A 27,984-nucleotide genomic window follows, 5' to 3' on the forward strand; every position below is an offset into this window, starting at 1 on the left:
AATAATCATTTTTTATAACTCTATTTATTTTAATTTGACCAGAGAGGGACAGAGAGAGAGAGAAAGGAAGAAAGCAAGCAAGCAAGTTGCCAGAGTCGGAACTCGAACCATGGTCAGCCATGTGGGAGTCTAGTGCCCTTCACCACCACGTCACCTGCCAGACCCAAAAGTAAATAATTCTTCAAAAACAGAATCAATCATAATTCTATGCAGTCTTTTAGCAACCAGAGAAAAATCTCATTTCTGGGTGAATGAGCCACAATTTCAAACCTCTTCTCTTAAAATTTGGAAGGTATACTAAATTCACAGATGCTGACAGGGCAGGAGCAGGGAGCAGATGAAAACTGAGGGATGGCTTAATAACCACTTTCAATGTCCAGAATGAGGGCTGGCCCTGCACCCTAGTGGTTGAGGGAGCCAGATCCCCCGTGGCTGACTGTGGTTGGAATCCTGGTCCCAGCAGCTTGAAAAATACTCTGGGTACATGTGTGTTCACACTCAAAATCCAAACAGAATGAAGATGGGATTATGACATAGCCACACTCTATTGGGGGTTTCTCTGTCTCATGAGCACACATGCTGTCTGGCAGTTAAAAACAAGAAAAAGACTAGACTTTCGGGGTTTAAGGGTAACACTGATAGTATCCAAAAAATTGCCTTTTATTAAAGGTTTTTGGGATCACTGTATCTAAAAGATAACACCTAACCAGGCAGCTCTCCCAGGGAAAGCAGGTTCGCATGACACCAATCATCAGTTATGAAAAGTCACCTCAACAGTAAGTCTTTACAATACTCAAGTAATTAAAAATAAAAGCAATGTTCTTAAACATCTGAGAATTTCCAATCCCTAGAAAAAGAGGTAACTGCTCCAGAATCCACCTTTAGTTATTTCCACTAAGTCTCTCAAAATGAAATCAATAAAAACTCAAAATTTTAAAAATAAAAGCCTCAAACCCCAAGGAATTTAGCAAAACAGTTCTTCAAAAGAAGTATCTTAAATCTCAAGTCAAATTTCCCCATACAGTTGCTCCATCCATGTTTATATAAGCATGCTGCTGCACTCACCGAGGCCAAGCACGGCACCTTGTCCAGGTTAAAGAACTCATTGAAGTCAAACTCTCCTGGGGATTGCTCAGGCAAGATGGCATCCCTTGGTACTTCCTGATCTGCAATAGGATCCTGGGCAAGAATGACTTCCACCTCATCCTCTTCGGCCACTCCTCCATTGCATTCAACTATGCCTGAAAGTAAAACCAGCAAAAAAAACAGTCTGCTCAAGTGAACCGCTGTCGTCTCACCCAACGACCTCAACCACGAGCACATAAGCAGAAGAGTCACAGATGATTTTAAAAGCTGACTTCCTGTGCAGATATGGCACTTGCAAGAATAAAACAGGGAGGAAAAAAGCCTTAATAACAAACTGGAGCATCAACACAACAGGGCCATGGGGGAGAGATTATATCCTCCCTAACCAAATACTTCAAGTTTCCCATAAGGTAGTGGGTTCTGTTTTTTTTTTCTTATTTTAATCGAGAGAATACAGGCTCCTGTTCGTCAGTGTGGCATGGTCATGCCACGGATCTCTTCACTTGCACTTCTCCATTATGAAGGAATTCTGGACACGCTTGCACTTGCACCATGGTGTCTTTAAGGATGCCAGGGCAGGGATTTGAACAGTCATTGCCCATGTGGGATACTGTTTCCCTTAATTAACAGGCTTCAGGTTGCCTTATGGGTTTTTTCTAATGGGAACACAATTTTTTTCTTTATACAGATAGGCTCTGCCAAGTGTCTTACTGCTTAAAAATGGAACCAAACTGGGCCAGCCCCATAGCCTACTAGTTATAGGAACTGGATCTCACATGACTAATGATAGTTTGAATTCCCATTTTGACAGTTTGAAAAACATGCCTGGTAGGGATCAGCAGGTTGTGTAATGGTTATGTTGCTGGACTCCCACATAAGTCGACCACAGTTCAAGTCCTGGCTTTGGTGGCTTAAAATTCACCACGGGCATGTGTGCCTAAGATCCCAGGAGGAGAATGGAGGAGAAGGGATGGTGGTGTGGCCATCCCTCCCGAGGGGTGATTTCTCTCTTTCTGTCTCTCTGGCAGGTACAGGCACCCTATAGCAAAAATCTCTTTAAAGAAAAAGATGACTCGGGAACCAGCAGTTAGTGTAATGGCTATGTCACTGGACTCCCACGTAGTCGACCGCGGTTCACGTCCCGGACCCGGTGGCTTAAAACTCACGCCGGGCGCGTGTGCGTGCGTGCCCAAGATCCCGAGAGGAGAATGGAGGAGAAGGGATTGCGGCGTGACCATCCCCCCTGGGGGGTGATTTCTCGCTTTCTGTCTCTATGTCTCTCTCTGTCTGTCTGGCGAGCGCACGCGCCCTATAGCGAATCTCTCCAAAAAAAAAAGAAAAAAGAAAAAGATGACTGGTACATGTGTGCACGCCCCAAATCCCAATAAAAAGGACAAATGGAGAAGGAGATGTGGTGTGGCCACACCCTACTGGGGAATGTGCTTGCTCTTTGGCAAGCATATGTGCCCTCTAGGAATTAAAAAATAAAATAAAAACAGAACCAAATTAACTGAGCTGTCTTTGAACATGTACCACCACATTAAGTCAGTTCATGAATAGAAGGTTATGTATGTGAAAACTGGCATGGGGCCATTTTCATTTGCCTACACAGTAGATAGAGCTCATCCTTCAAGACAAAATTCAAATGTCACCTTCTCTGGGAAGACTGCCTTGCCTACCCATTTTTTCCTAGCTGGTAAAATTAATCACTGCCTTCTCTATAATCTTTGTGTCATCTCTCAAAGCACTTACCACACTGTATTACAGTAACTCTCTGGTGAGACAGAGTTCTCTGCGGGCAATCTGCTCTAATTAGTTTTGACTTCTCTTATAGTGCCAGGTATACATCAAACTCAGTAAGGCTGAGTTGTTTTAAGACAGATAAGAGGTACTATTACTACCAGGTTCTAACATTTAAAGTATCTAATATTTCCGTTTTAGCCAGAGTATGGACAAAAATCAAAATCTTTAGGGTATAAACACTTGCCATTTGGAAGTACCTTCAAAAAACAAAAAATCGGCCCAGCCGCTGTGGTACAGTGGTAACACTGGCACCCTGCAGTGCTGGAAGCCAAACAGCTACTGCAGTTCAGATCCCAGGTCAGCCTGAAGAATACTCTGCGCACCCAGGATCCGAGGAGTTGGCGGGCTGCTGGGAAGGGGGTTACAGCATGACAAGATCCTACCAAGGATGCTTTCTCTCTCAAACAAACAAAACAAAACAATGTACTGTAAGATACTTGCCATTCGATGTTTTTATCTGAAGAACAGAACTCCTAAAATTCCCCTGGCAAAAATATCCATAAAAGCTGTCTATAGTCTCAAGATCATGGCAGACATGAAGTCCTCAGGAGGGGGAAAAAAGACATCAAAGCCTATACCCATCCCCTCTCAAAAGTCCCCAACAAGGGACCAGCAGGTGGTATGATGGTTAAGGCGCTGGACACTCCCACATGGCCGACCATGGTTCGAGTCCAGGATCTGGTGGCTTGCTTTCCCACTTTCTTTCTCTCTTTGTGTCTGGTCAAATTAAAATAAATGAATAAAATGAAATAAAAACAATTATTTAAAAAAAGTCCCCAACAACTACAGTAGTCCAGTCTTGTTATTAATCAGTGAGAATGATACAGACTGAGAGAGGGTAAATGCTAACTTCTGCTTTTATTCTGGTATTTCTCAAAAAAGCTGCTTAAATTTGTCTTAACTTCACTACAATTTTAAGTTGGCACTGACTTGTCATCTATGTATTAAAATAGCTTTCCCCTTTTGTTGCCTAGTATCTTGAAAAAGGTTTTTTCCACTTAAGCTTGAATGAACTAGTTTACTAAGTGCCCACTGGAGCTTGAGCTCTAATGTGTACATCTGATCTTCAATGCTAAAATTTACTCTTAAAGTTATGACATTGACTGTACCTTACAAAGAAACATGTCTACCTTTTCAGATTTTGTTAAAGATAATCCTTTGCTCAGTAGCTGTCCCAGGACTCAATCCCAGGCTAGTCCATCTAGCTCTTCATTATGGCTTTGAACGGTCTCTTTCCAGGATAAGTCCAGGGCTGGCCCCCAGTGCTGGGTCACTGCCCCGAAAATGACTGGCTGCAAACCAGTGGGACCTGACTCTGCCTCAGGCACATCTCGCACACCAGCTCTGGCTTGTTGGTTTGGTGAAAGAGATTCTTGACCTTATCTTACAGCTGAGAACACTAAGTTTAGGAGAAGGCGAATCACAAACCGACCTGGGAAGGTCTCATGTCATGAGGAAGAAGGTGGGGTCTGAAGACTAAAAGCATCTTGTTCAGCTCCAAAACTCATTATTTCCTCAGTGATCACAGACAAGCCACCTATGTCCTCTGGCCTGTATTAATTAATCTCTGAAATGTGCATAAAGTATCTACTGCATAGAGCTGTTCGGAGAATGATTTTTATAGACATAATATACTTATCTCTGTGTCTAGTACATAACTGCTCAATAAATGAGACCTCTCATTATCTTTACCACATACATTTCTTATTTCTGGGGAGCCCTTTAATGTACATGGTGCTCTTACTGTGAGATTTTTCTATTGAGTACAGCAGGCAGAAATGTGGAAGAGACAGTACACAGTACCTTCTATATGTAGTGAATGTTCACTCACGAAGCAGTTTCAAAAATGAGGCTACAACTTTAAAAACTTGCCATTTCTTAACAGTGGTGCCCATTTCTCAGTGTACAACGAAGCCAAGAGTAACCCATTTTATTTTAAAACAGCAAACTTTCTCCCAAAGTTGGTGCTGACCTTCCTTCACAGAGGCTGTCCGTCGCCGTGTTCTTTTCCTCCCTTTGTGATCCTCTTCTAGTATCTTATCATCAAAACCAGTCAGTTCGATGGTTTCAGACTGACTTGTGGGTCCAGCTGAGAACCACTCTGGTTCTTCTTCTGTGTAAGAATCATTTCTTCTACGCTCGCCAAAGACACGCTTACTATCCCCAAACTCCCTCTGGAAAAGTATATGAAACAAGATTAAAAAAAAAATAAGATTCTAGTTGAGACATTTCTACTTCCATCTAGGTCTTAATGAATAGTTAACATCAACACTGCAATGAAGATACTATGCTGTAGACTTGAAGCCCATCACCATGCCCTACCCACCGTCCCTTCCAGGTCTCTCTATTCCACTTTTTCTGGCTTATGAGTGGGCTGTGTTCATCCAGATTCTCAAAGTAACCTGGTATAAACGAAGTGAATATCATGTTCCCAAGCACGTGAGATACCAAAGGGTCTAGGAGACAAACCCTAAAACGCTTGTCCTTGTAGTCCCTCTCACGGTCTCTGTCTCTCAAGTCCCGCAGGTCCTTATCACTAAGACGGTGATCCTTGTCAAAGGTCCGGGCGGAGATTATCCTCCCACTGCCAATCCTGCGTCCACCAAGCAGGCGAAGCCCATCACTGTCTTTCTCCAATGGACTTCCTGAGCGCCGGGAACTAACAGCAGCTGTCACATGGCAGCCCCCTCCAAAGCTTCGCCTCTGTGGGCTGAGAACAACATCTAAGTCATCTTCTTTTACACGTTCTCGTGGATCTGGAAAGATGTGGGGAAGAGAAAGCTAAGCAAACTGACAAGAGCACTGTTCTTTCCTAGGTGGTTTATGTCCAGGACTGGTGGGAGGAAGGGGAGGGCTGGAAAAGAGTCATCACAATTGGGCTTGATAGACTCAGAGTAACATGCATATTACATGTTTAAATGAAATTGACCCTTTTACTTTTTCTCTTCAGAGCAATAATGTACTTCACGACAAATGATGTTCCATGATTAGTTTCTACAGTGCCTTTATATTGACTATGTCCTTATTTATATAATTAGCAAATGTTCTAACTAATACACTATAGTAGGTAGATGTCAGAATTTGAAAAATAACTGCTTAAAAAGTTAAAGTGTCTCTTCAACAAATAGTGTTAAACTGTTGGGTATCAATACACAAAAAATAACTTGAATCTATTCCTATTACCATATAAAAAAGTTAATTCAAAATGGATCACAGATCTAAAGGTAACACCTAAAACTATAGTACTTCTAGAATAAAATACAGAGTGGCATTAGGTTAGGCAAAATTTTCTTAGGCACGATACCAAATGTACAACTGAAAAACACCTGATAAACCAGGTTTGACCAGAATTTACAACTTTTGCATGCTCTTTGAAAGACAACACTTAGAAAATCTAAAAACAAGTCACCCACTACAAGAAAGTATTTCAAAGTATAATTCTGAAAAGGGACCTGTATCCAGAATACATAAAAACTCAATAATAAAAGACTAAGCCAATTAATGGGCTGGCAGGTGGTGTGGTGGTTAAGAATCCCACAAGGTTGAGTCCCAGACCTGGGGGACGTGCTTTCTCACTTTTCCTCTCTCTCTGGTCAAAATTTTAAAAATAAATAAATTAAAGTAAATAATTCTTAAAAAAAAAAAAAAAAAAAAAACCTGAACAGACACTTCACCAAGAAGGTTACAGAGATGGCATGGCAAATAAGCATAAGATACTCATCATTAGTCGTTAGGAAAATGCAAATTAAATCATAAAAGGACAGTACTATATACCTATTAGAATGGCTATGATAAAAAAGACTGACCATTCCAAGTGCTAAGGAGGAAGTGGAGCACATGGAACTCACACACTGCTGGTGGAAATGTAAAATGATAAAACCACTTTGGCAGTTCTTCAAAATGTTAAATGTATGTCTAACTATATGAACACTCCTTGGTATTTACCCAAGAGAAAAGAAAGCCTATGTCCATTCAGAAACTTATGCATATGGGGCCGGCAGGTGGCATGGTGGTTAGGGATGCTGGATTCCCACATGGCCGACCGCAGTTTGGGTCCCGGACCTGGCAGCTTGTTTCTCGCTTTCCCTTTCTCTCTCTCTCTGGTCAAATTTAAAAAATGATAACAATGGGACCAGCAGTTGGTGTAATGGCTATATTGCTGGACTCCCATGTAATCAACCGTGGTTCAAGTCCCGGACCCAGTGGCTTAAACTCATGCTGGGTACATGTGCATGCACACCCAAGAGAATGGAGAGGAAGGGACTGCAGCATGGCCACCCCCTCGGGGGGTGATTTCCCACTTTCTTTTTCTCTCTCTGTCTTTCTGGTGAGTGCACGTGCCCTATAGCAAAAGCCTCTCAAAACAAACAAACAAAATTTACAGGGACCACCAGTTAGCGTAATGGCTATGGCGCTGGACTCCCAGGTAGTCGACCGGGGTTCGCGTTCCAGACCTGGTTGCTCAAAACTCATGCCTGGCATGTGTGCGTGCGTGCCCAAGATCCCGAGAGGAGAATGGAGGAGAAGGGATTGAGGCGTGGCCATCCTCCCTGGGGGTGATTTCTCGCTTTCTGTCTCTCTGTCTGGTGAGCACACGCGCCCTATGACAAAAACCTCTCCGAAAAAAAATAAACAATCCTTAATAAAGCTTATACGTGAATAGCAGCTTTGATTTTAATACTCAAAAACTGAAGAATTCAAATGCCCATTGACAGATAAATGAACGAACTATGGTAAATCTGTATAATGAAATAATACAAGGCAATAAAAATAAACTATTTATACAGTCAATAACAAGAAGAATAGAAACTAATTATTCTGAGAATCAGCAGGTGGCATGGTAGTTAAGTTGCTGGACATTCCCACATGGCTGACCATGGTTCGAGTCCCGGACCTGGTGGCTTGCTTCTTGCTTTCTCACTTTCTCCATCTCTCCCTCCTTCCCTCCCTCTGTGTGTGTATGTCTCTCTCTGGTCAAATTAAAAATAAATGAATAAATAAATAAAATTAAAATCAAATTAAATAATTCTTTTAAAAAATTATTCTGTGTGAAAGAAGGCACACAGAAAGAATACATATTGTAACAATTCCATTATATAAAATTCTAGGAAATGTAAACTAATCTACAGGGACAGAAAGCAGATCATTGCTTCCCTTGGGTGAAATATGAGGAGGAGCTTCAGAGACGGACCCATAGTACTAGGGCCCTTTTGACAATGATAGAAATGCTTATTATTTTGTTTGAGGCTTTAAAAACATGTCAGGTATATTTCAGTGCATCCCCAAAATTAAAAAAAAAAAAAAGAAAGAAATGGAAGAGAGGGGTATTATGGCACCATTTCCCAAAGAGGTACTTTCTCACTTTCCCTCTCTTATCTCTCTGGCAAGCACATATACCCTCTGGCAAATTAGAAAACAAAAATCTGTTTGTAGAAAAATCAGAGGGCCAGTTAGTGGCATGGTGGTTAAGGCCAGCACCCTCAAGGGTGATTTCTCACATTCCACCCCTGGTGAGCACACATATCCTACAGCAAGCTAAAGAAAAAAGAAAAACCAGAATATTAGGCCAGCCAGATGGTGTAGTGGTTAAGGCCGCTGGATCTCCAATGGCTGCCTACGTGGTTCAACTCCTGAACCTAGTAGCTTGAAAAATATGCCAGGCACACATGTTTGCATGCCCAAAATCCCAAGAAGAAAATGGAGAAGGGATTGCAGTGCGGTCAGTCACCCCTGCCCCTAGGGGTGCTTTCTCATTTTTCCTCTCTGGCAAGCATGTGGGCCCTATATAGCAAATTAAAAAGAAAAAAACAGTAACGAGTCCTTCTTTCAACTCAAAAGTTCTTCCAACAAGTTTCCTAACTACCTTTTATATTGCCAAGTTTCTATTCCACCCTTACGTATCTTTCCGAGTTTAAAGGGGTAACGGTACCGAAGATCAAACTTTACTCCAGTCTCCCACCACATCCAAACCCCAAATTCAGACCACGGTCCATTATGAATTAAAACTTGTAAGAACTGATTTTTACCTAAGGACTAGTTTCTTATGTGATGAAACGTGACCAGGTTTCCAGCATAGCTTTATGTAACGTACCCATCGAACTTAGCTATCCATGCCAGTGGAAGACATGGGTACCCTTCATTCACAAGCACATAGACATTCTGTGTGCTACTGCTATACAGGAAGACTATGACTACCTGCTAACTAGGAGAAACCCAATCAGTAGGTCAGTTCCCTGATATGACATTTCCTCCCAACACATACAATGCTCACAGTTAAGAATGAAGCCAGCGGGACCAGCAATTGGCGTAATGGCTACGTCACTGGACTCCCATGTAGTTGACCACGGTTTGAGTCCTGGACCCAGTAGCTTAAACTCACACTGGGCACGTGTGTATGCGTGCCCAAGATCCTGAGAAAAGAACGGAGAAGGGACTGTGGCATGGCCATCTTCCCTGGGGGGTGATTTCTTGCTTTCTGTCTCTCTGTCTCTTTCTGGTGAGCATACACGCCCTATAGCAAAAACCTCTCAAAAAAAGAAAAAGAAAATAAAGAATGAAGCCAGCAACAAAAGGCATGTTTCAAAATCACTGCCCCCGTTTTTGAGCAACTGTCTCCTCACCTACTATCCTGCGCACTAGGGAAGGCCGGTCTGGATCCGGTTCCTTCTTCAGATTTTCTACTGGTGAGCTCCGTCCTGATGCTGGATAGAGAGAAGCATGCCATTTCTCGGGGTCCCAGACACCATCACTACAGGTCAAAAGATAACAAGTTAGCGCCTGCATCAGAACTATGGCAGTATTCCAATGTTTCAACCTCTTCAAAGCAGCAAGTTATGGAAGTTACTTTTCAAAACTCCTCGGTTGCCTTCAGAATGATGACCTCTTCTAAGACTAATACAAAAATAACCACTAATTCAGTAATACTTTGTTGGTGATCACATAATAGCAAGTCACTTGAAAACCAATGGTGTGTGAACAATATTCACATCATAAACCTTGGGGTGCAAATGAGTAATAGTCACTATGCCTTTCCTATACAAAGATGATGCTTCATAAGTATTAGCAACAAAACATTGTTCTCACCAGAAACAAATGTTTGATGTGTAATTTTCTGGAATTTCTATGTAGTCTCTCAGTTTTTCTATAAGCAGGACAGCTTTTTTTCTTTCTTTTTCTTTCCTTTTCTTTTTTTAAGAGAGCTCCTTGCTATAGGGCCTGTATGCTTGCCAGTGAGACAGAAAGACAGAAAGTGAGAAATCACCCTCCAGAGGGGATAGCCAAGCTCTAACCTCTTCTCCTCCATTCTCTTCTAGGGATTTTGGCACACGTGCACACATACCTGACCTGAGTTTTAAGCTGCCGGGCCTGAGACTCAAACTGCAGTTGACTACATGGGAGAGTCCAGCAATGTAACTGTTTTGCCACCTGCTAGTCCCTAGATTGCTCTTTTTAGGACGTAAATGTGTAGTTTACATATCGCTATTCTTGCTCTAATAATAGGTGACAGGTGGTACGATGTGCACAACAAGAGTTGTGGAATCCTGCTCTCTGGAATCAAACTCTAGCCTGCCATCACCACCCTGGACAAGTTACTGAGCTGTGTCTTACACAAGACAGGACTTCTCCAAACCCGTGATCAGACCAGGCCAGGCTTACACTTTGCACTGTACTCCACGCTTGTTCTTCATAGCCTGTCATGTTCGCGATGATACACTTTGTGTTTGATTGCGTCCTTCTACAGACCAATGTTCAATGAAGGCAGAGAGTATGTGGGAACACCTGGCAGGGTATTTACCACACAGCAGGTATCAACTGAACCTTTCTTGAATAACTGACTATACTACTTAAATCCTTATCTTCTCACAACAAAAGAGATATTCCCTAATTTCTAGTGTGGTTGTGAGGATTACTTTGAATTTAAGAGCCAACAAATTCTCCCCTTTATAGATTTAATTTGCCAGAGGGCACATGTACACAAGAAGAGATAGAGAGATGCCCCAATGGAGTGTGGTCACACTGCAATCATTTTTCCATTTTCTATCCTGTTGGGATTTAGAACATGCACATAATGGCATGTTTTTTCAAGCTATAGGGCTGGGATTCCTACTGTTCAGCTATGTATTATCTGGCTCCCTTAACCACTCAGCTATGGGGCTGGTCCATTCCCAAGAATGCTTAATGCTTTTCGACTCTTGGACCTGGTGGCTTGCTCACTCTCTCTCCTCCCCGCCCATTCAAACTGAAGAAGAATTAACAATAAATAAAATAATTTTTTTTTTTTTAAAGCTTTCTCCTCAGGATCAGCAGGTGGTGTAATGGTTAAGGTGCTAGACTCCCATATGGCCAACTGCAGTTCGAGTCTCAGACTTAACACCTTGAGAATTACACAGGGCATGTATGCATGTGTATCCAAAGTTCCAGGAGAAGGAAGTATATAGCATGGCCATCGGCCTGGTGGGTGATTTTTCATTTTACCTCTCATTATCTGTCTCCGCCCACTTTGCGACCATACATGCCCTATGGCAAAATAAAAAAATTTAAAAATTAAAGGGGCCGGCAGGTGGTGTAGTGGTTAAGAGCACTGGATTCCCACATGGCCGACCATGGTTAGAGTCCTGGACCTGGCAGCTGGCTTTCTCCCTTTTCCTCTCTCACTCTATCACTCTCTGGTCAAATTTAAATAAGTAAATAAAGTTAAATAATTTTTTTTTTTTGGAGAGGTTTTCACTATAGGGCGCATGCACTCGCTAGACAGAGAGAGAGAGACATAGAGACAGAAAGCGAGAAATCACCTCCCGGGGGGATGGTCATGCCGCAATCCCTTCTCCTCTCGGGATCTTGGGCACGCACGCACACGTACCCGGTGTGAGTTTTAAGCCACCGGGTCTGGGACTACGTGGGAGTCCAGCGACATAGCCATTATGCTAACTGCTGGTTCCCATGTTAAATAAATTTTTTAAAGAATAATTTTATTTAATCTTATTTATTTTTAACTTGACCAGATAGGTACAGAGAGAGAAAGTGAAACCAAGCCGCCAGTTCTGGGATTCGAACTGTGGTCAGTCATGTGGGAATCCAGTGCCCTTAACCACCATCTGCCCGCCCCAATTATTTTTTAAAGAGATTTTTGCTATAGCACACATGTGTTCACTGAAAAGACAGAGAGAAAGTGAGAAATCACTCCCCAGGCGGGATGGCCATGCTGCAATCCCTACTTCATTCTCTTCTCAGGATCTTGGGCACGCACGCACAAGTGCCTGGCATCAGTTTTCAGCTGCCGGGTCCAGGACTTGAACCATGATCGACCATGTGCGAGTCCAGCAACATAACCATTATGCCATCTGCTGGTCCCTAAAAAAGCTTTTTCCTCAGGGTCAGCAGGTGGTGTAATAGTTAAGGTGCTAGACTCCCATATAATAATTCTTTAAGAATTATTTTATTTGACTTTATTTAATTATTTAATTTGACCAGAGAGGGATACAGCAAGAGAGGGAGAGAGAAAGAGAGAGGGAAAGTGAGAAAGCAAGCTACCAGGTCCTGGACTCAAACTGTGGTCAGCCATCTGGGAGTCCAGCGCCCTTAACCACTACGCCACCTGCTAGCCCTAAATAAAAGAATTCTTAAAAAAAAAAGAAAAAAAAGAAAAGTTTTCTTCTCCAGCTTTTTTTCTTATTACCAAGCCCAATAACTCTATTTTAAAGTAAAACCTAATGTCTGCCCATGATTATTTCATGCTAAGAAGAAATTGTATTGTAACAAAACTCAGAGCCAGCAGGTGGCATAAAGGTTAAGGCACTGGACTTCCATATGGCCAACTGTGGTTCAAGTCCTTGGCCTAGTAGCTTGAACCTCACGTCAGGTGCATGGACGTGCACACACGAGCTCCTAGGAGGAAAATGAACAAGGGATGCAGTGTGGTCACCACCACTAAAGAGTGATTTCTTACTTTCCCTCCATTTTGTCTCCATCTCTCTCCAGTGAGCATATGCACTCTAAAGCAAAAACCTCTACCAAAAAAAAATTGTATATAGATTATTCATAAGACCTGTTAAACCCAGATGCCACACTACATATCCCTGATGAAGGTGGTACTTAAATAATGGCTATTCCAATTGGTTATGAGTTTTCGTAAGTCTCAGACAAACTGTTGCTATTGTTAAAGCTATAAAGATTTTTATGTCTCTAGTTGAGTTTTATTAGTTTTTTTAAAAAAGAATTATTTATTTAATGTATTCCTTTATTTTAATTTGACCAGAGAGAGACAGAGAGAGAAAATGGGAAAGTAAGCCACCAGGTCCGAGACTCGAACCGTGGTTGGCCATGTGGGAGTGTCCAGTGCCTTAACCACCACACCACCTGGTGGTCCCCTATTAGTTTTTGTTTTTTGAGAGAGATTCTTGCTATAGGGCACATGCACTTGGCTGGAGAGACAGAGAGAGAGTCAGAGTCAGAAAGCATGAAATCACCACCTAGTGGGGATGACCACACCACAATCCCTTTTCCATCACTGTCCTCTTAAGATTTTGGGCGTACATGCACGCATACCCATTCCCAGCTTGGGTTTCAAGTTGCTGGGTCCAAGACTTGAACCGTAGTTGGCCGTGCGGGCAACCACTGTGCCATCTATTGGCCTCAGATATAATCTTTTTTTTTTTTTTTAAGAGATCCTATGCTCTCATTAGAGGGAGAGACAGAGACATAAAGCAAGAAATCACTCCCCCCCCCAAGGGATCGCTATGCCACATCCCTTCTCCATTCTCCTCTTGGGATTTTGGGCATGTACACACACACATGACCAGCGTGACATTTAAGCCACTGGGTCCAGGACTCAAACCATGATTGCCTACGTGGGAGTCCAGTGACGTAGCCATTACCAACATAACCACTGACACCATCTGGTGGTATACAAGTTTTTAAAAGTTTGTCCTAGGGCAGTCCATGACCTGATGAATAAGGTAGTTGGATCCCACGTGGCCAACGGTGTGGTTCAAGTCTGGGACCCAGTGACCTGAAAAATATTATGGGGGCAGGGCAAACAGGTTGTGTAGAGGATAAGGTGGCTGGATTCCACACAGCCAAATGCCAGGTTTGAGTAGTAGAAAGGTGGCTTAAAACTCATGCTGGGTGCCTGAGTTTTGTGCGTGTGTGCCCAAAATCCTGAGAGGAGAATGGAGAAGGGATTGCTGTGTGGCTATCCCCTTGAGTGATTTCTCACTTCCCCTGTCTTTCCTTGGAGCTCTATAATAAACGAAAAGAAGAAAACACACACAAACACACACATACACACACACATGTGCGCATGCACGTGCCATGTGTGTAAGCTCACACACACCTGAAATCCCAAAAAGAGGGAGAGAAGGGACTGGCATGACCATGCCCCATGGGGTTTTCTCACTCTTCCTCTCTGCTCCCCTCTCTCTGGCAAGTGCATATGCCCTCTGACAAACTGAAAAACAAAACAAAACAAACTATCCTATTCAACCAAGAAATTAAACAATATGAAACTTTATATGTTAAAATAAATTAGAGGGGGACCGGCAGGTGGCATGGTTATTAAGGGTGCTGGACTCCCACATGGCCAACTGTGGTTAGAGTCCCAGACCTGACGAGTTGCTTTCTCACTTTTCCTTTCTTTCTCTGTCTCTCTATGGTCAAATAAAAAAAATAAATTATACCAATAAAAATAATTCTTAAAAATGAAGAAAAGAAGAAAAAAAGAGGACCAATAGGAACCACATAGGTTACTATTTAAGAAATGACTAAGGTGACCACAAGAAGTACAATACAGGATTATTGTAGATTTTCAGACCAGTGTTAGCTACATTCTTTTCAGACCACACCTTCTCCCCATTCTGAAGGACCGTAAGATGCAATAAAGCTAATATGAATGGCTAAATGATTCTTTTGTTTGGTTGGTAGGGGGATACAGATAAAGGACTAAGAGCCTTCCTGATCAGCCTACCTGTGGCAGGCCCTTGAACAAATGTCATCAAAAAAGAGAAAAAAAAAATACAGAAAAGATTTCTGGGTTAAAATCTTTATTCAGCTTTCTAGTAATGGACTCTTACCGAGTCACTTTCTGATCTCACTTTCATTACCAATTAGTTGAAGCCCATAGTATTATTACCTCCAAACTCCTAATTCTACTGGAAAACTCCAAAACAACAAAATTCTTATTTTACCAAGTTTGGTGTAACAAAAAGTTATTGACTGGGAGTTAATGACTATAAAGACACCCATACCTGTCATATTTTTCGGAAAGGCACGAAGGCCTCTGTTTGGAATGGGGGCGTTCTTTTATATCCAAGAGCTCCTCCTAAAAAGAAATCAAATAGCGATTTTTGAATCATATTTTCACTTTTAACTTACTTCTGTTCTGAGTAATACTGAATGCTCATTTTAAGCATTTCACACAATTCTTATTTATACCTTTATTCCAGAATGGATTAGAATTAAATCAGTGTTCTTATAAGAAACTCAAGGAAAACTACGAAATACCTTAATCATCACTTTCTTGCTAAAACACATTCTCTTACCCATTGTTGTTATGAAAGTTATATTTAACACACTGAATGCTCCTCAAGGATTCAGGAAGTTTCAGGCTTCAATAAAAACACCAATTAATTTTGCCATTAAATATGATGCATTAAATGTATCAGATATCAATTTATAAAGGGATTTTTAAAAATGTAAAGTTCCAAGGAAAAAAGTACACACACACAAAACCCTCATATTCTATTTACCTGAATTTACCTGTTGACCTTTTCTCCCATTTGCTTTATCAACTGTTCTCTCTACATGTATATTTTTGAACTAATTGAGAGTAAATTGAGTAAATTTACCCCTAAATATTTCAGTGCCTATTTCCTAAGATTGAGAGTATTCTGGACCAGCAGATAGTGTGGAAGTTAAGGCAGCTGGATTCCACATGGCCTACTGCACAGTTCCAGTCCCGGACCTGATGGGTTGAGAAACCACACTGGGTGCATGTGTGTGTGTGTGCACAAAATCCCAAGAAGAGAATGGAGAAAGGATTACTGCTTGGCCATCTCCCCTGGGGTGATTTCTCACTTTCCCTCTCTATCAGTCTTCAGTAAGAGCCCTATAGCACCAAAAAAAAAAAAAAAGTCTTCTTTTACATTGTTACTTAGTTCTATGAGTGAATATGGCCTTACAGAAAAAGACGTGAGGGACTACTTTTCCATTCGTCCAAGGACTGTCTTTCGCCAATATCATTTTAGATACACAGGAGTAAAGCTAATCTATCACACATAATGGATGCCTTGAGGCATACTTACTTACTTCTGCAGATCTGGTTAAGATGGTCTCTAATTCATTAATGTCCTGAAATGTACTACTGCTCAAATTGTTCCAGATGTTGTCAGCTAAAACCTCTTAAAGGTGATTCATGTGTCCTTTCAACGTGTCCCATCATTATTTTAAAGCATTACCTTACTTTCTGGCTTATCTTTTTTTTTTTTTTTGGAGAGATCTTCACTGTAGGGCGCGTGCGCTCGCCAGACAGACAGAGAGAGACATAGAGACAGAAAGCGAGAAATCACCCCCCAGGGGGGATGGTCACGCCGCAATCCCTTCTCCTCCATTCTCCTCTTGGGATCTTGGGCACGCACGCACACGCGCCCGGTGTGAGTTTTAAGCCACCGGGTCCAGGACACGAACCGCGGTCGACTACGTGGGAGTCCAGCGACATAGCCATTACGCTAACTGCTGGTTCCCCCTTTCTGGCTTATCTTGTACCTGTCCTGTCTCTGTCCTGGAATCAGCCACTCTGAGAAACCTTAGTTCCTTTAAATGGGGGATGATAACAATATATGCACATATGTAAGCACATACACACATATTAATATACACACATTTGCAGGTACACATGCATATACACAAAAACTACTGCTTCTTTGGGGTGTGTTTAAATCTTTCCAAAGTAAAGTTTTAAAAAAGCAATTCCCAGGACTGGCATATGGCATAGTGGTTACGTCGCTGGATTCCCACATGGCTGACAGTAGTTTGAGTCCTGGGGCCAGTGGCTTCAAAATCATGCCACGTTCATATGCATGTGTGCCCAAGACCCTGGAAGGAGAAGGGACTGTAGAGTGGCCATACCCCCCTGGGAGGTGATTCTTCACCTTTCCCCTCACTATCTCTCTCTCTGGCCAGCGCATGTGCCCTAAGGCCAAAAAAACCCCTGTCTTGCAAAACAGCATACACTGCTGTGCCACGACCCTCGCAGTGCTCCCATCACAGGCATCGCAGTATAAGTACATGCACTGCTTCCCTACCTTGGAGTAAGAACAGAGGAACACATCTGTGCTCTCAGTATGCAGGAATCACTGCCTATAAGCACACCCAGAATTCACTGTCTTCACATACCTGAAGAATCTCCAGATATGCTTTAGAAATAGATGTCATTTAAAATTTTAAAACCAGGGTATCTGGAGGCCAGATGGCATAGCAGTTACATTGCTGGACTCCCACATGCCTGACCGTGGTCTGAGCCTTGGACCCAGCGGCTTGCATCTGCATCATGCCCAAGATCCTGGGAAGAGAATGGAAGAGATGGGATCGAGGCACTGCCATCCCTGCAGGGAGATGATTTCTTACTTTCCCTGTCTCTGTCTCTCTCTGGTGAGTGTACATATCCTAAGGTAAAAACCTCTTAAACAGACAAACAAACAAACAAAGTTAACAACCAGACATTTGTGCTTATTTAGTATTTATTTAGGAATCATATATCCTATTAACTGGGTAGAAGCAACTATCAAAATGAAAAATTTAGAAGAATGAGATAAACAGAAACGAAGAAAATGTCCAAAGGCTGTTCAAAACTCTGAGAAAATGCTCAAAGCACTGACCTAACACCTGCAAACCACAGTAAACATGGAATCCAGTGAAATCCATAGAGCAAATATGGTGTCAGAGCTGCAGGGGTGACACAAATTTGGAGCTGAGGTTGGGGGGCCCCCAAAGATGAATGAACTAAAGGTAGTTATGCATATATTATATGTTACAATACACAGATCCTATGGACAAGTTTTCTAATACACAAAGGAAGAACCTTACAACATAGAAAATGCTTATACATAACACTATAGATAATAACACTACAGAACAATTTTTTAATATTAGAAAACTCAGATTATTACATACTCCCTTTTTCCCAATATTAAATTAAGAACCTAGTATTTTTTTAAGAATGATTATTTTAGAATTATTTAATTTCGTTTATTCATGCACTTATTTTAATTCAACCAGAGAGAGAGAGAGAGACAAAGAGAGAGCAAGCGAGAAAGCAAGCCACCAGGCCCAGGACTCAAACCACTGTCGGCCATGTGGGAGTGTCCAGAGCCTCAACCATCATGCCACTTGCTGGTCACGAATCCTAGTATTCTATTAAACCAGGGGGATATACTTCACAGGTAATGTGCGTATTCTTGGTATACTAACATTTCTAAATAATGAGGTTATGTTTGAAATTTATTTTTAAATAACTATTTATTTAATTTCACTTACTATTATTTTGTTAATTCACTGATTAGTGAAAGAATGAAAGTTAGAAAGCAAGCCAGGTCTCAAATCACAGTTGACCATGTGGGAGGTCCAGGACCCCAACTACTACACCATCTGCTGGCCTTACCTCAATGTTTGAAATTTTTAACCCCAAAATAAGAAGCCCAAGTATTAAGTGTTCTCTATTACTCTTATAGCTGTCTGCTGAAATTCTAATTATTTTATTTACTTACTTAGGAGTCAACTAGAAAAGATTAGTATTTTAACACAGTCACAAAACATCTAGGAGGATCAAATTTTGGTCCTATTGGTAGGGATCAAAATTATTTTAACGAATGCAATAAACAGTCATACAAAAAAGAAAAATGAGGGAACCAGCAGTTAGAGTAATGGCTGTCGCTGGACTCCCACGTAGTCGACCCTGGTTCGCATCCCGGACCCAGTGGCTTAAAACTCACGCCGGGTGCGTGTGCGTGCGTGCCCAAGATCCCGAGAGGAGAATGGAAGAGAAGGGATTGCGGCGTGGCCATTGCTTTCTGTCTCTCGGTCTCTCTCTGTCTGTCTGGTGAGCTCACGCACGCGCCCTCTATAGTGAAAACCTCTCCAAAAAAAAAAGAAAGAAAAATGAGGCTAGTGAGATATAACTAAATGTAATACAGTAACTTGGATAGAATCCTGAACAGCAGAAGGATATTAGTTTAAAATTAAGAACACGCGAATAAAGCATCAACTTGAGTAAAAACAATGCATCAACATTGGCTCATTAATTATATTTATTTATTTATTGGAGAGGTTTTTGCTATAGGGCACATGAGCTCGCCAGACAGAGAGAGACACAGAGAGACAGAAAGCGAGAAATCACCCCCCAGGGGGTTGGCCACGCCGCAATCCCTTCTCTTCCATTCTCCTCTCGGGATCTTGGGCATGCACGCACTAGCGCCCAGCATGAGTCTAAGCCACTGGGTCCAGGACTCGAACCGCAGTTGACTACGTGGGAGTCCAGCGACAGCCATTATGCCAACTGCTGGTCCCTAGCTCATTAATTATAACAAATGTACATACGAATCTTATTAATAATAGGGAAAACAAGATGAGAATATGTCAGGTTTTCTGTAAGTCTAAAACTGTGATAAAAATCAAAGTTTAAGGGCCAGCTGGTGGCATGGTGGTTCAAGTGTTGGACTCCCACATGGCCAACCATGGTTTCAGTCCCAGACCTGGCAACTTGAAAATCACAAAGCATGTACTTGTGCATGCCCCAAATCCCAGGAGAATGAAGAAAGGATTATAGCATAGCCATCCCCCCCAGGGGGTGATTTCTCACTTTCCCTTTCACTGCCTCTCTTGTTTCTTTCCAGCAAATACGCGTGCTCAATGGCAAAAACCTTAGAACAAAATTCCCTTGGGGCCAGCAGGTGCCATGGTGGTTAAGGGCACTGCATTCCCACATGCCTAATTGCTGTTCAAGTCGCAGACTTGGCAGCTTGCTTTCTCACTCTCTCTCGCTCTGGTCAAATTTAAATGAATGAATGAATACATAAATAATTAGATAAAATAATTCTTTTAAAAAGTTTATCATTGGGAACCAGCAGTTAGCGTAATAGCTATGTCACTGGACTCCCACGTAGTCGACCGTGGTTCGCGTCCCAGACCGGTGGCTTAAAACTCACGCCAGGCGCGTGTGCGTGCGTGCCCAAGATCCCGAAAGGAGAATGGAGGAGAAGGGATTGCAGCGTGACCATCCCCCCTGAGGGGTGATTTCTCGCTTTCTGTCTCTATGTCTCTCTCTGTCTGGTGAGTGCATGTGCCCTATAGTGAAAACCTCTCCAAAAAAAAAAATAAAGAAAACACCTGCTCTAAATGTGAGTGCTTCCTTTGCATGAGTATTTCAGGGAAAAAAATTTGAGATTACCCTTTTGTAGTCTTTAGAACTCACAGGAATTTAATGATCATGGATAGATTCACTAAAATAGCCTGGACAATAGAAGTTAATACCTACCTCACTTTTTGCACGGTGACTAAAACCTGACCAGGCAAGAACAAGCTGCTAATTGCCCAAGAACCACACACCCAAGGAAGTATAAATGCATTTTCTTAGTTGCAGTAGGCTTCCTTTTTTTTTTTAAAAAAAAAATTAGTCAGAGCTAGATGTGGTGTTGCATGCCTGTAAATCTCAAGTACTCAGGTGGTAGGCCAGCCTGGGCAACATAGTGTGAGACCTTGTTTCCAAATAAAAAAAAATTGTCAAGTCTCTCAAAGCAATCTATTTGAGAACTACTAACATGGACACTCACTTTGAGGGATGAGTATTAAAACAGAAAGCAAATGAATCTAATCCCAAAACAACAATGGTTAAATTTCTCAAGCATTTCTTTCTGTAGGAATCCCCAACAGAAGCAGCCTTTGCATTCTGACTACATTCTGACAGAAGAAATTCACACAAGACACATTTACAGAAGAGGGGTAAAGGAGAAATGCTTTTTAAAAGTTTCTTTCTTTCTTTCATGGGGGTGGTGGAGGTATCCTTAACAGGGTCTTGCCAAGCATCTCACCCCAGGCTTCCCATGTGGTTCCAGCATTGCACAGTGGTCTATGCTTGTGACACCATAGCAGAGCCAGAAGTGGAAAATGGTCTTTACTCTTATGTGCTGAATTCAATTCCCAACAGTAAAGAGTTCCATTTCTTAACAATTAAGTCATTTAAAAAAAAAAAAAATTGCCGGAGGGCACATTCACTAACAGAAGAGAGACAGAGAGAGGGAAAGTAAGAAAGCAACCTTCCCCCAACCAAAGGGAATAGTCACACAGAAATCCCTTCTCTACCTTTCCATTGAGATTTTGGACATGCATGCACACATATTTGGCATATTTCTCAAACTGCCAGGTCCAGGACTTGAATCATGCACTCAGCCATGTGGGATCTACCCACTTTAACCACCATGTCACAGGATGGCTCAAGGTTTATGTTTCTGTCACTTTTTTTTTTTTTTTTTTAGTGGTGGTGGGGGTGTTTGAGAGGTTTTTGCTATAGGGCGAGTACACTCAGCAGAAATACAGAGACAGACAGAAAGCAAGAAAACACTCCCCAGAGGGGATGGCCACACCACAATCCCTTCTCCTCCATTCTCCTCTCGGGATCTTAGGCACACACGCACACGTGCCCAGCGAGAGTTTAAGCCACCAGGTCTGGGACTTGAACCATAGTCAACTACATGGAAGTCCAGCGACACAGCCATTACACCAACTTCTGGTCTCTCCTTAACGATCTTAAGTAGACAAGAACATGGTTATATAAACTACTATGACCTACTGGACCACCAGCCACAAATTAGGGAGGCCTCCTTTCAAAGTCTTTGAAGACATTCCTGACAAAAATGGTGCCAATTTGTAACCAGTCAGGGTAATGGAGAGAGCCTACATGAAATAAACTCAGATAAGCCAACCTCAAGCTCACCAACCAACCTCAAGCCAACCTCAATATTCTGAATGTCCTCTGCTTTTATAGTCACTGGCTAGTAGTGACAGCATTTAATAAGCAATCGGTATCAAATACAGGAGCAAAGGGGGAACAACATAAAGCATGCACACTGTGACCTGAGATGACCAGACTAATAACCTGAAAAACAAAGATTCTGAATAGCAGAGCAGTCTAAAACAGAAGGTGTGTATTGCTTTTTTTAAAAAAGATTTACTTCATTTCTTTACTTATTTTACTTTGACCACAGAGAGAGGGCAAGAGATAGAAAGCAAGCTGCCAGGTCCAGGACTTGAACCATAGTTGGCCATGTGGGAGTCCAGTGCCTGCTGGTTCCCAGAAGATGTGTATATTTCAAGCAGAAGATGGCACTGCTGGGGCCAGCAGGTGGTGTGGTGGTTAAAGTGCTGGACTCTCCCACAAGGCCAACCACAGTTCAAGTCCCAAACGTGGTGGCTTGCTTTCTCACTTTCTCTCTCAGGTAAGTGCATGTACTCTGTAGCAAATTAAATAATAATGATAATAATGATAAATAAAATTAAAAAAAAGAAAGATGGCATCGCTAACTTGGTGGTCAGTGCTATATCTCAAAACCTGATATACAAGCGTTTGGGATGTAGTATTCAAAAGTTGAATGGGTCTATCTAATTTTTCCACTAAAAAGCACTACACCCTCTCTTTCCTCAACCCAAACGAGTCAGAATCCCTTTAGGAATTTGTTAATACAGCTGGCTGGGCCCTACGTTCAGTTTCTGATTCAATACTGCTGAGAAGGGGCCCAATACTTGGCGTTTCTAACAAGTTACCAGATGATGCTAATTCCAGTTTGGGGACTACACGGTAAGGATCACTGTCTAAACTACTTTTAATCGATGAGTTTCAGGTGAGAACCCACTTTAAAACCTCCAGAAGTCTTTCAACACAATCCAACCTTACTTTTTAAAGGCAGGTTTAAACACTGCCACAAAATAGGCCTTCATCTTAGGACCTGGCAAAACAGACCTGTGTTTATGAATCAAGAAGTGCATATGATAAACCCACTTACAACTATTCCAGTTGACCATCACTGAGGCTTAAGAGTAGGCTTCAAAGCACCCAGTGACTCTTTCGAGTTTCTCAAATATTTGTGGACGCACAATGGGTACTGTCTGAACCCTGAGGGGTAATTATGAACCTGAGTTGTAGGACAACGCCAGCACCAAATTTCAAGTACACCAAGGAAAACTAAAGCATTGCTACTCAAAAGTATTATCAGTGGGGGGGGGGGGGCGGAACGGGGGGGGGGGGCAGCACATGGCATGGTGGTTAAGGGTGCTGTCTCTCACATGGCCAACCACAATTCGAGTCCTGGACCCGGCGGCTCTCTCTGTCCCTCTCTGGTGAAATTAAAATAAATAAATAAGAAAGAAGGAAAAAGTTCAATAAAATAATTCTAAAAAAAAATAGTATTATTAGTCGGGACCAGCAGGTGGCGTGGTGGTTAAGGCGCTGGACACTCCCACATGGCTGACCAGGGTTTGTCCTAGACCTGGTAGCTTGCTTTCTCACTTTCCTTCTCTCTGTGTGTGTCTCTCTGGTCAAATCAAAATAAAATGAATGAATAAATAAAAGTAAATAAATAATTTTTAAAAATATTAGTGAACCAGCACCATGTGGACCACCTGGGAGCTGTTAAATAGTCAACTCGGGAAGCCAGCAAATGGTTAAGGTGCTGGATTCCCACATGGCCAACCATGGTTCAAGTCCTGAACTTGGCAGCTTGAAAATCATGCCAGGTACATGTGTACATGCCCAAAATCACAAAAGGAGAAGGGACTATGGCATGACCATCACCCCCCCACCCAGGGGGATTGATTTTTCATTTTCCCTCTGTATGACAAGTTCAGGCATGCTATGGCAAAAAAAAAATTATATATATAAATAAACAAAAAGCCAACTCTGGGCTGGCCCTAAAGCACAGCATTAGGGGCTGGGCATTGGGAGCTAGATCCCAATTGGTTCAAATATCAACTCAAACAGCCTGAAAAACACACCAGGCATGTGTGTACACACACTCAAAATTCCAACAAGATGGAAAAAGGAAGAGTCAAGGACTGCCACATGACCACATTCCATTAGAGGTTGGTTTTTCTTTCTCTCTCACCCTCTCTGGAAAGAGCGTATGAGCATATGCCCTCTGCAATTTGAAGGGAAAAAAAAAAGATTTATACTCAGTACTAAGGTCTACAGGTAATCCCTAGGCACATTAATGTTTGAGAGGTGAACTGAACTAAAAAATTGTATTATTATTTTTTTTCCTAAAGTTTGTGTGTCCACTGGAGACAAAGAGGAGGAGACAGAAAATGAGAAACACCCCCGCCAGGGGTGGGGGTGGGGGATGGCCATGCCACAATCCCTTCTCTTCCATTCTCCTCTCGAGATTTTGGGCATGCAGGCACACATGCCAGCATGCGGCTAGTACTCATAAATTTTCCTTTTTTTTTTTTTTTGGGGGGTTTTTTGTTTAGGGGTTGCGAGGTCTTTTGCTATAGGGCATGTGCACTCACCAGAAAGAGAGAGACAGAAAGTGAGAAATCACACCCCTGGGGGGATAACCACACCGCAATCCCTTATCCTCCATTCTCCTCTCAGGATCTTGGGCATGCATGCACACGCGCCCAGCGTGAGCTTAAGCCGCGAGGTCTGGGACTCGAACCGCAGTCAACTACATGGGAGTCCAGCGACATAGCCATTATGCCAACTGCTGATCCCTAAAATATGTCTTAATACATGGGGAAACTCTGGTATGTTAACCCATGAAAAGCACCTGACTAAACATCTGCACTCCTCTACTGTCATGGAAAACCAACCGATCAACCTTTGAATTCTGAACATAAGACTATTTACCCCTTATCCCAGAGAGCAACTGAATGTTAAACTAAAAGGGGTCAGGGCCAGTGGGTGCCATGATGTCAAGGTACTAGACTCCCATATGGCCACTTGCAGTTTGGATCCTGCACCTGGATTCTGGACCTGATGGTTTGAAAATCACACCGGATGCATGTACATGTGTGTCCCGAATCCTGGGAGGATAGTGGAGGAGGAACTGCTGCATGGCCAGCCTCACCCTCACCACACCCCCAGGGGATTTCTCACTTTCTTTCTGAGTCTTTCCTGTGGGTGCACATACCCTACAACAAAATTCTTAAAGACAAAATAAATAAAAGTAGGGTTGGGACCAGCAGTTAGCATAATGGCTATGTCGCTGGACTCCCATGTAGTCGACCGTGGTTCAAGTTCCGGACCCGGCTTAAACTCACGCCGGGCGCGTGTGCTTATGTGCCCAAGATTCCGAGAGGAGAATGGAGGAAAAGGGATTGCAGCATGGCCAACCCCCCTGGGGGGTGATTTCTTGCTTTCTATCTCCCTGTCTCTGTCTTTTGGGTGAGCGCATGCGCCCTATAGCAAAAACCTCTCCAAAAGAAAAAAAAGAGTAGGGTCAAAGATAAAGGGGCCCTCTCAGCTGACCAATGTGATTTTTTTTTTTTTTTGAAGAGAAGTTTTTGCTGTAGGGTGTGTGTGCTCGCCAGAGAGAGACAGAGAGGCAGAAAGTGAGAAATCACCCTTCCATGGCCACGCCTCACTGTCTTCTCCTCCATTCTCCTCTTGGGATCATGGGTATACACGCACACACACGCCCGACATAACCATTATGCCATCTGCTGATCCCACCAATGTGTTTTTTTGACCTTGTAAGTAAACATCTCACTTTCACAAAAGTTTCCACAAAATATGCCACCTACAAAAATAATTTAAAAAGAAAAAAAAAAGTTTTCCTCTACTCCTTCTAGACTTTGTAGCCCATGAGCTTGAAGTGGCAGAAATATTACTAAGCTATTTATTCCAACAGTTTGATCTCGGTATATAAATGAGGAAGTAGGAAAGCTCAAATATTATTCCAGTTGTGGAAATAAGAGAACATCACCATAGCACTCAGAATGCAAGATTGTTTCAAGTTATCTTTGAGCCCCACATAAAACTTCTAGTGTTAAGAAACATATATGAGGGGCCAGCAGGTGGTGTGGTGGTTAAGGGCACTGGACTACCACATGGCTGATTGCGGTTCGAGTCCTGGACCTGGCAGCCTGCTTTCTCACTTTCCCTCTCTCTCTTACTCTATCACTCTAAATAAGCAAAAAAATAAAGTTAAATAAAAATAATTATAAAAAAAGAGAAACATATATGAAAGCACAACCCAAACAATGCTTAAAAGTGATCCTAACTTGCTATTAAATAAATCCTCCTGAATGGAATGGAAGGTAAACCTATTTCCAACTAATTGAGTAGAGAAGACTTAAATCTAAGCTCCACTGTCATTAATCTAAAAAATGCTTTTGTAAATCAGTTCTTTACGGTAAATTTCAGAATTCTGAGGTTGGACTGCCAAAAGTACTTAATGTTGAGTTTCTTAATCTTTTCTGTGAACAAACAGAAACCCAACCATAAGACAGACTTAAAAATATCTTCCCCAAAATGACTTACATATAAAAACAAAAATATATACAAGATGAAATGCTACCCTCTTATCAGCTGGTGAAAGTGATTCAAAAGCCTCTCTTCACGAACTCTATCAATAGACTACCAGTTTCATTTGAAAAGTGCTGAGAGACTTGAAATTACATAATCTCATAAACAGCTCAATTCAGTTTCCCTTCATTTAATAAGCTTTTCTCAAGTCAGAATTCACCAACATTCCAGGCAATGGATTTTAAGTAGTGAAGCACTACCCAAGAGCTCTCAGTCTGAGAGAACATACATTTGGGAAGACCAAATTTAAATGCAGGATGAATGCCTCTCCTTCCACCATCTCCACTCAGTTAAAAGCAAGTATCTAGATGAACAGTTTTACATTGTAAGTTTTTAGGTAAGAGACATAAAATTGAGGCCTTATTTCTGTGAGTCCATATCCAACTTGTATTAGGAAATAAAATACACAATTAAAAAATCCAGCTAGCCTGCCAAGCACACCAAAGAACATTCCTATGGGGAGTTTTTCTCTCTGGGAAACACCAATACAGAGAATACTGATTTTGTGTGGCATCCCAGAGCTGGAATCCTCATGCTACATCATGTAAATGGTCACATACCATTTATACAGGTGTTACAGAATTTGTATGCTAACATATTCTGATGCACAAATTCATACAGGATCTGAGTCAACATTCTTTCCCATCACCTAAAAGCTACTTAGTAGTTAGTAGCAAATTCTGGTTTAAACTCTTGGCATTTACACTTGTAGGAAAATGTTCACAGCAACCTTTCCTAAATTTAATAAATGCTTAAGCCCATACGGTGAGTCAGAATGAGACTACTACTTTAGATAATACCAACAAAATTCCTACACAATGTTACTAACCTTCCCACCTATAAAGAAACACTATTTCATTAGTAACAGAAGCCTACTTTTGTATAGCGATGGGGGGATTTGGAGGACGGCAGCTTCTTCAGGTCAAGGAAAGCATCTCCATTTTCTGTTTCACCCACACTTCTCCTATCCATGGCTTCTTGGTCTAAAATTCTTTGCACCTGGAAGATAAATCGCAAAACTGTCACCAAGAACAGTAAATTTTCAGAAGTCCTTGGCTGTTGAAGAAATTGGCTCAATTTCTTAAAATAGCAAATAATTTAAAAAGTCCCCACCCAAAAATTATGCCATATATCAGAACCAACGTGGAAACAGTGCCAGTGAGACTAAGTTCTCTCTCTCAGTAAAGTACTCTAAACATCCGACACTGTAAGAAAAACAGGAGAGGAAAATGCACAACTCAGTGTACGGCCTTAAGCAGCTTTAATACAAAGAGAACCAAGATTAGTCGCTGCCACCCAAGGGGACCGGTCAGACAGTGGTGGGGAAGTTTCCCGGAGTGGGGGCAGGCAGGAGCCTAGCTGGGGCTGGTGATCCGGGAAGTTGGGCTGTGGTAAAGTGCCTGTCACCTGCCAATGGACGGCGCCAGCTGCCCCTCGTTATCTGGGGTTCAGGGACTGGGGACCGGGCCTGAGAGCCTCTCGTTCGACCCGCCGCACCTGTAGCCATATCAGGGGCGCCCGCAGCAAGG

General features: G+C 42.2%; 1 protein-coding gene across 2 annotated transcripts in view; it reads right to left on the reverse strand.

Annotated features, from left to right (window-relative positions):
• EIF4ENIF1 (eukaryotic translation initiation factor 4E nuclear import factor 1) overlaps positions 1-27,971 on the reverse strand; it is a 50,783-nt gene extending 22,812 nt beyond the window's left edge. Inside the window, exons 1-7 of one of the 2 annotated variants that reach the window (XM_006147955.3) lie at positions 27,953-27,971; positions 27,332-27,454; positions 15,132-15,205; positions 9,510-9,637; positions 5,359-5,645; positions 4,862-5,063; positions 1,066-1,241 (exon numbers count right to left, since the gene is read on the reverse strand). In XM_006147955.3, the coding sequence (XP_006148017.1) occupies positions 1,066-1,241; positions 4,862-5,063; positions 5,359-5,645; positions 9,510-9,637; positions 15,132-15,205; positions 27,332-27,427 (963 nt within the window). In that variant the 5' untranslated portion in view covers positions 27,428-27,454; positions 27,953-27,971. Of the gene's footprint in view, positions 1-1,065; positions 1,242-4,861; positions 5,064-5,358; positions 5,646-9,509; positions 9,638-15,131; positions 15,206-17,277; positions 17,357-27,331; positions 27,455-27,952 lie in introns of those variants that run through there. The other variant, XM_027771625.1, reaches the window with a different exon arrangement.
• Between the last annotated feature and the right edge of the window lie 13 nt (positions 27,972-27,984).

Source organism: Tupaia chinensis, unplaced genomic scaffold (assembly GCF_000334495.1).
Source record: "Tupaia chinensis unplaced genomic scaffold, TupChi_1.0 Scaffold000226_1, whole genome shotgun sequence".
Lineage (NCBI taxonomy): Eukaryota > Metazoa > Chordata > Mammalia > Scandentia > Tupaiidae > Tupaia > Tupaia belangeri.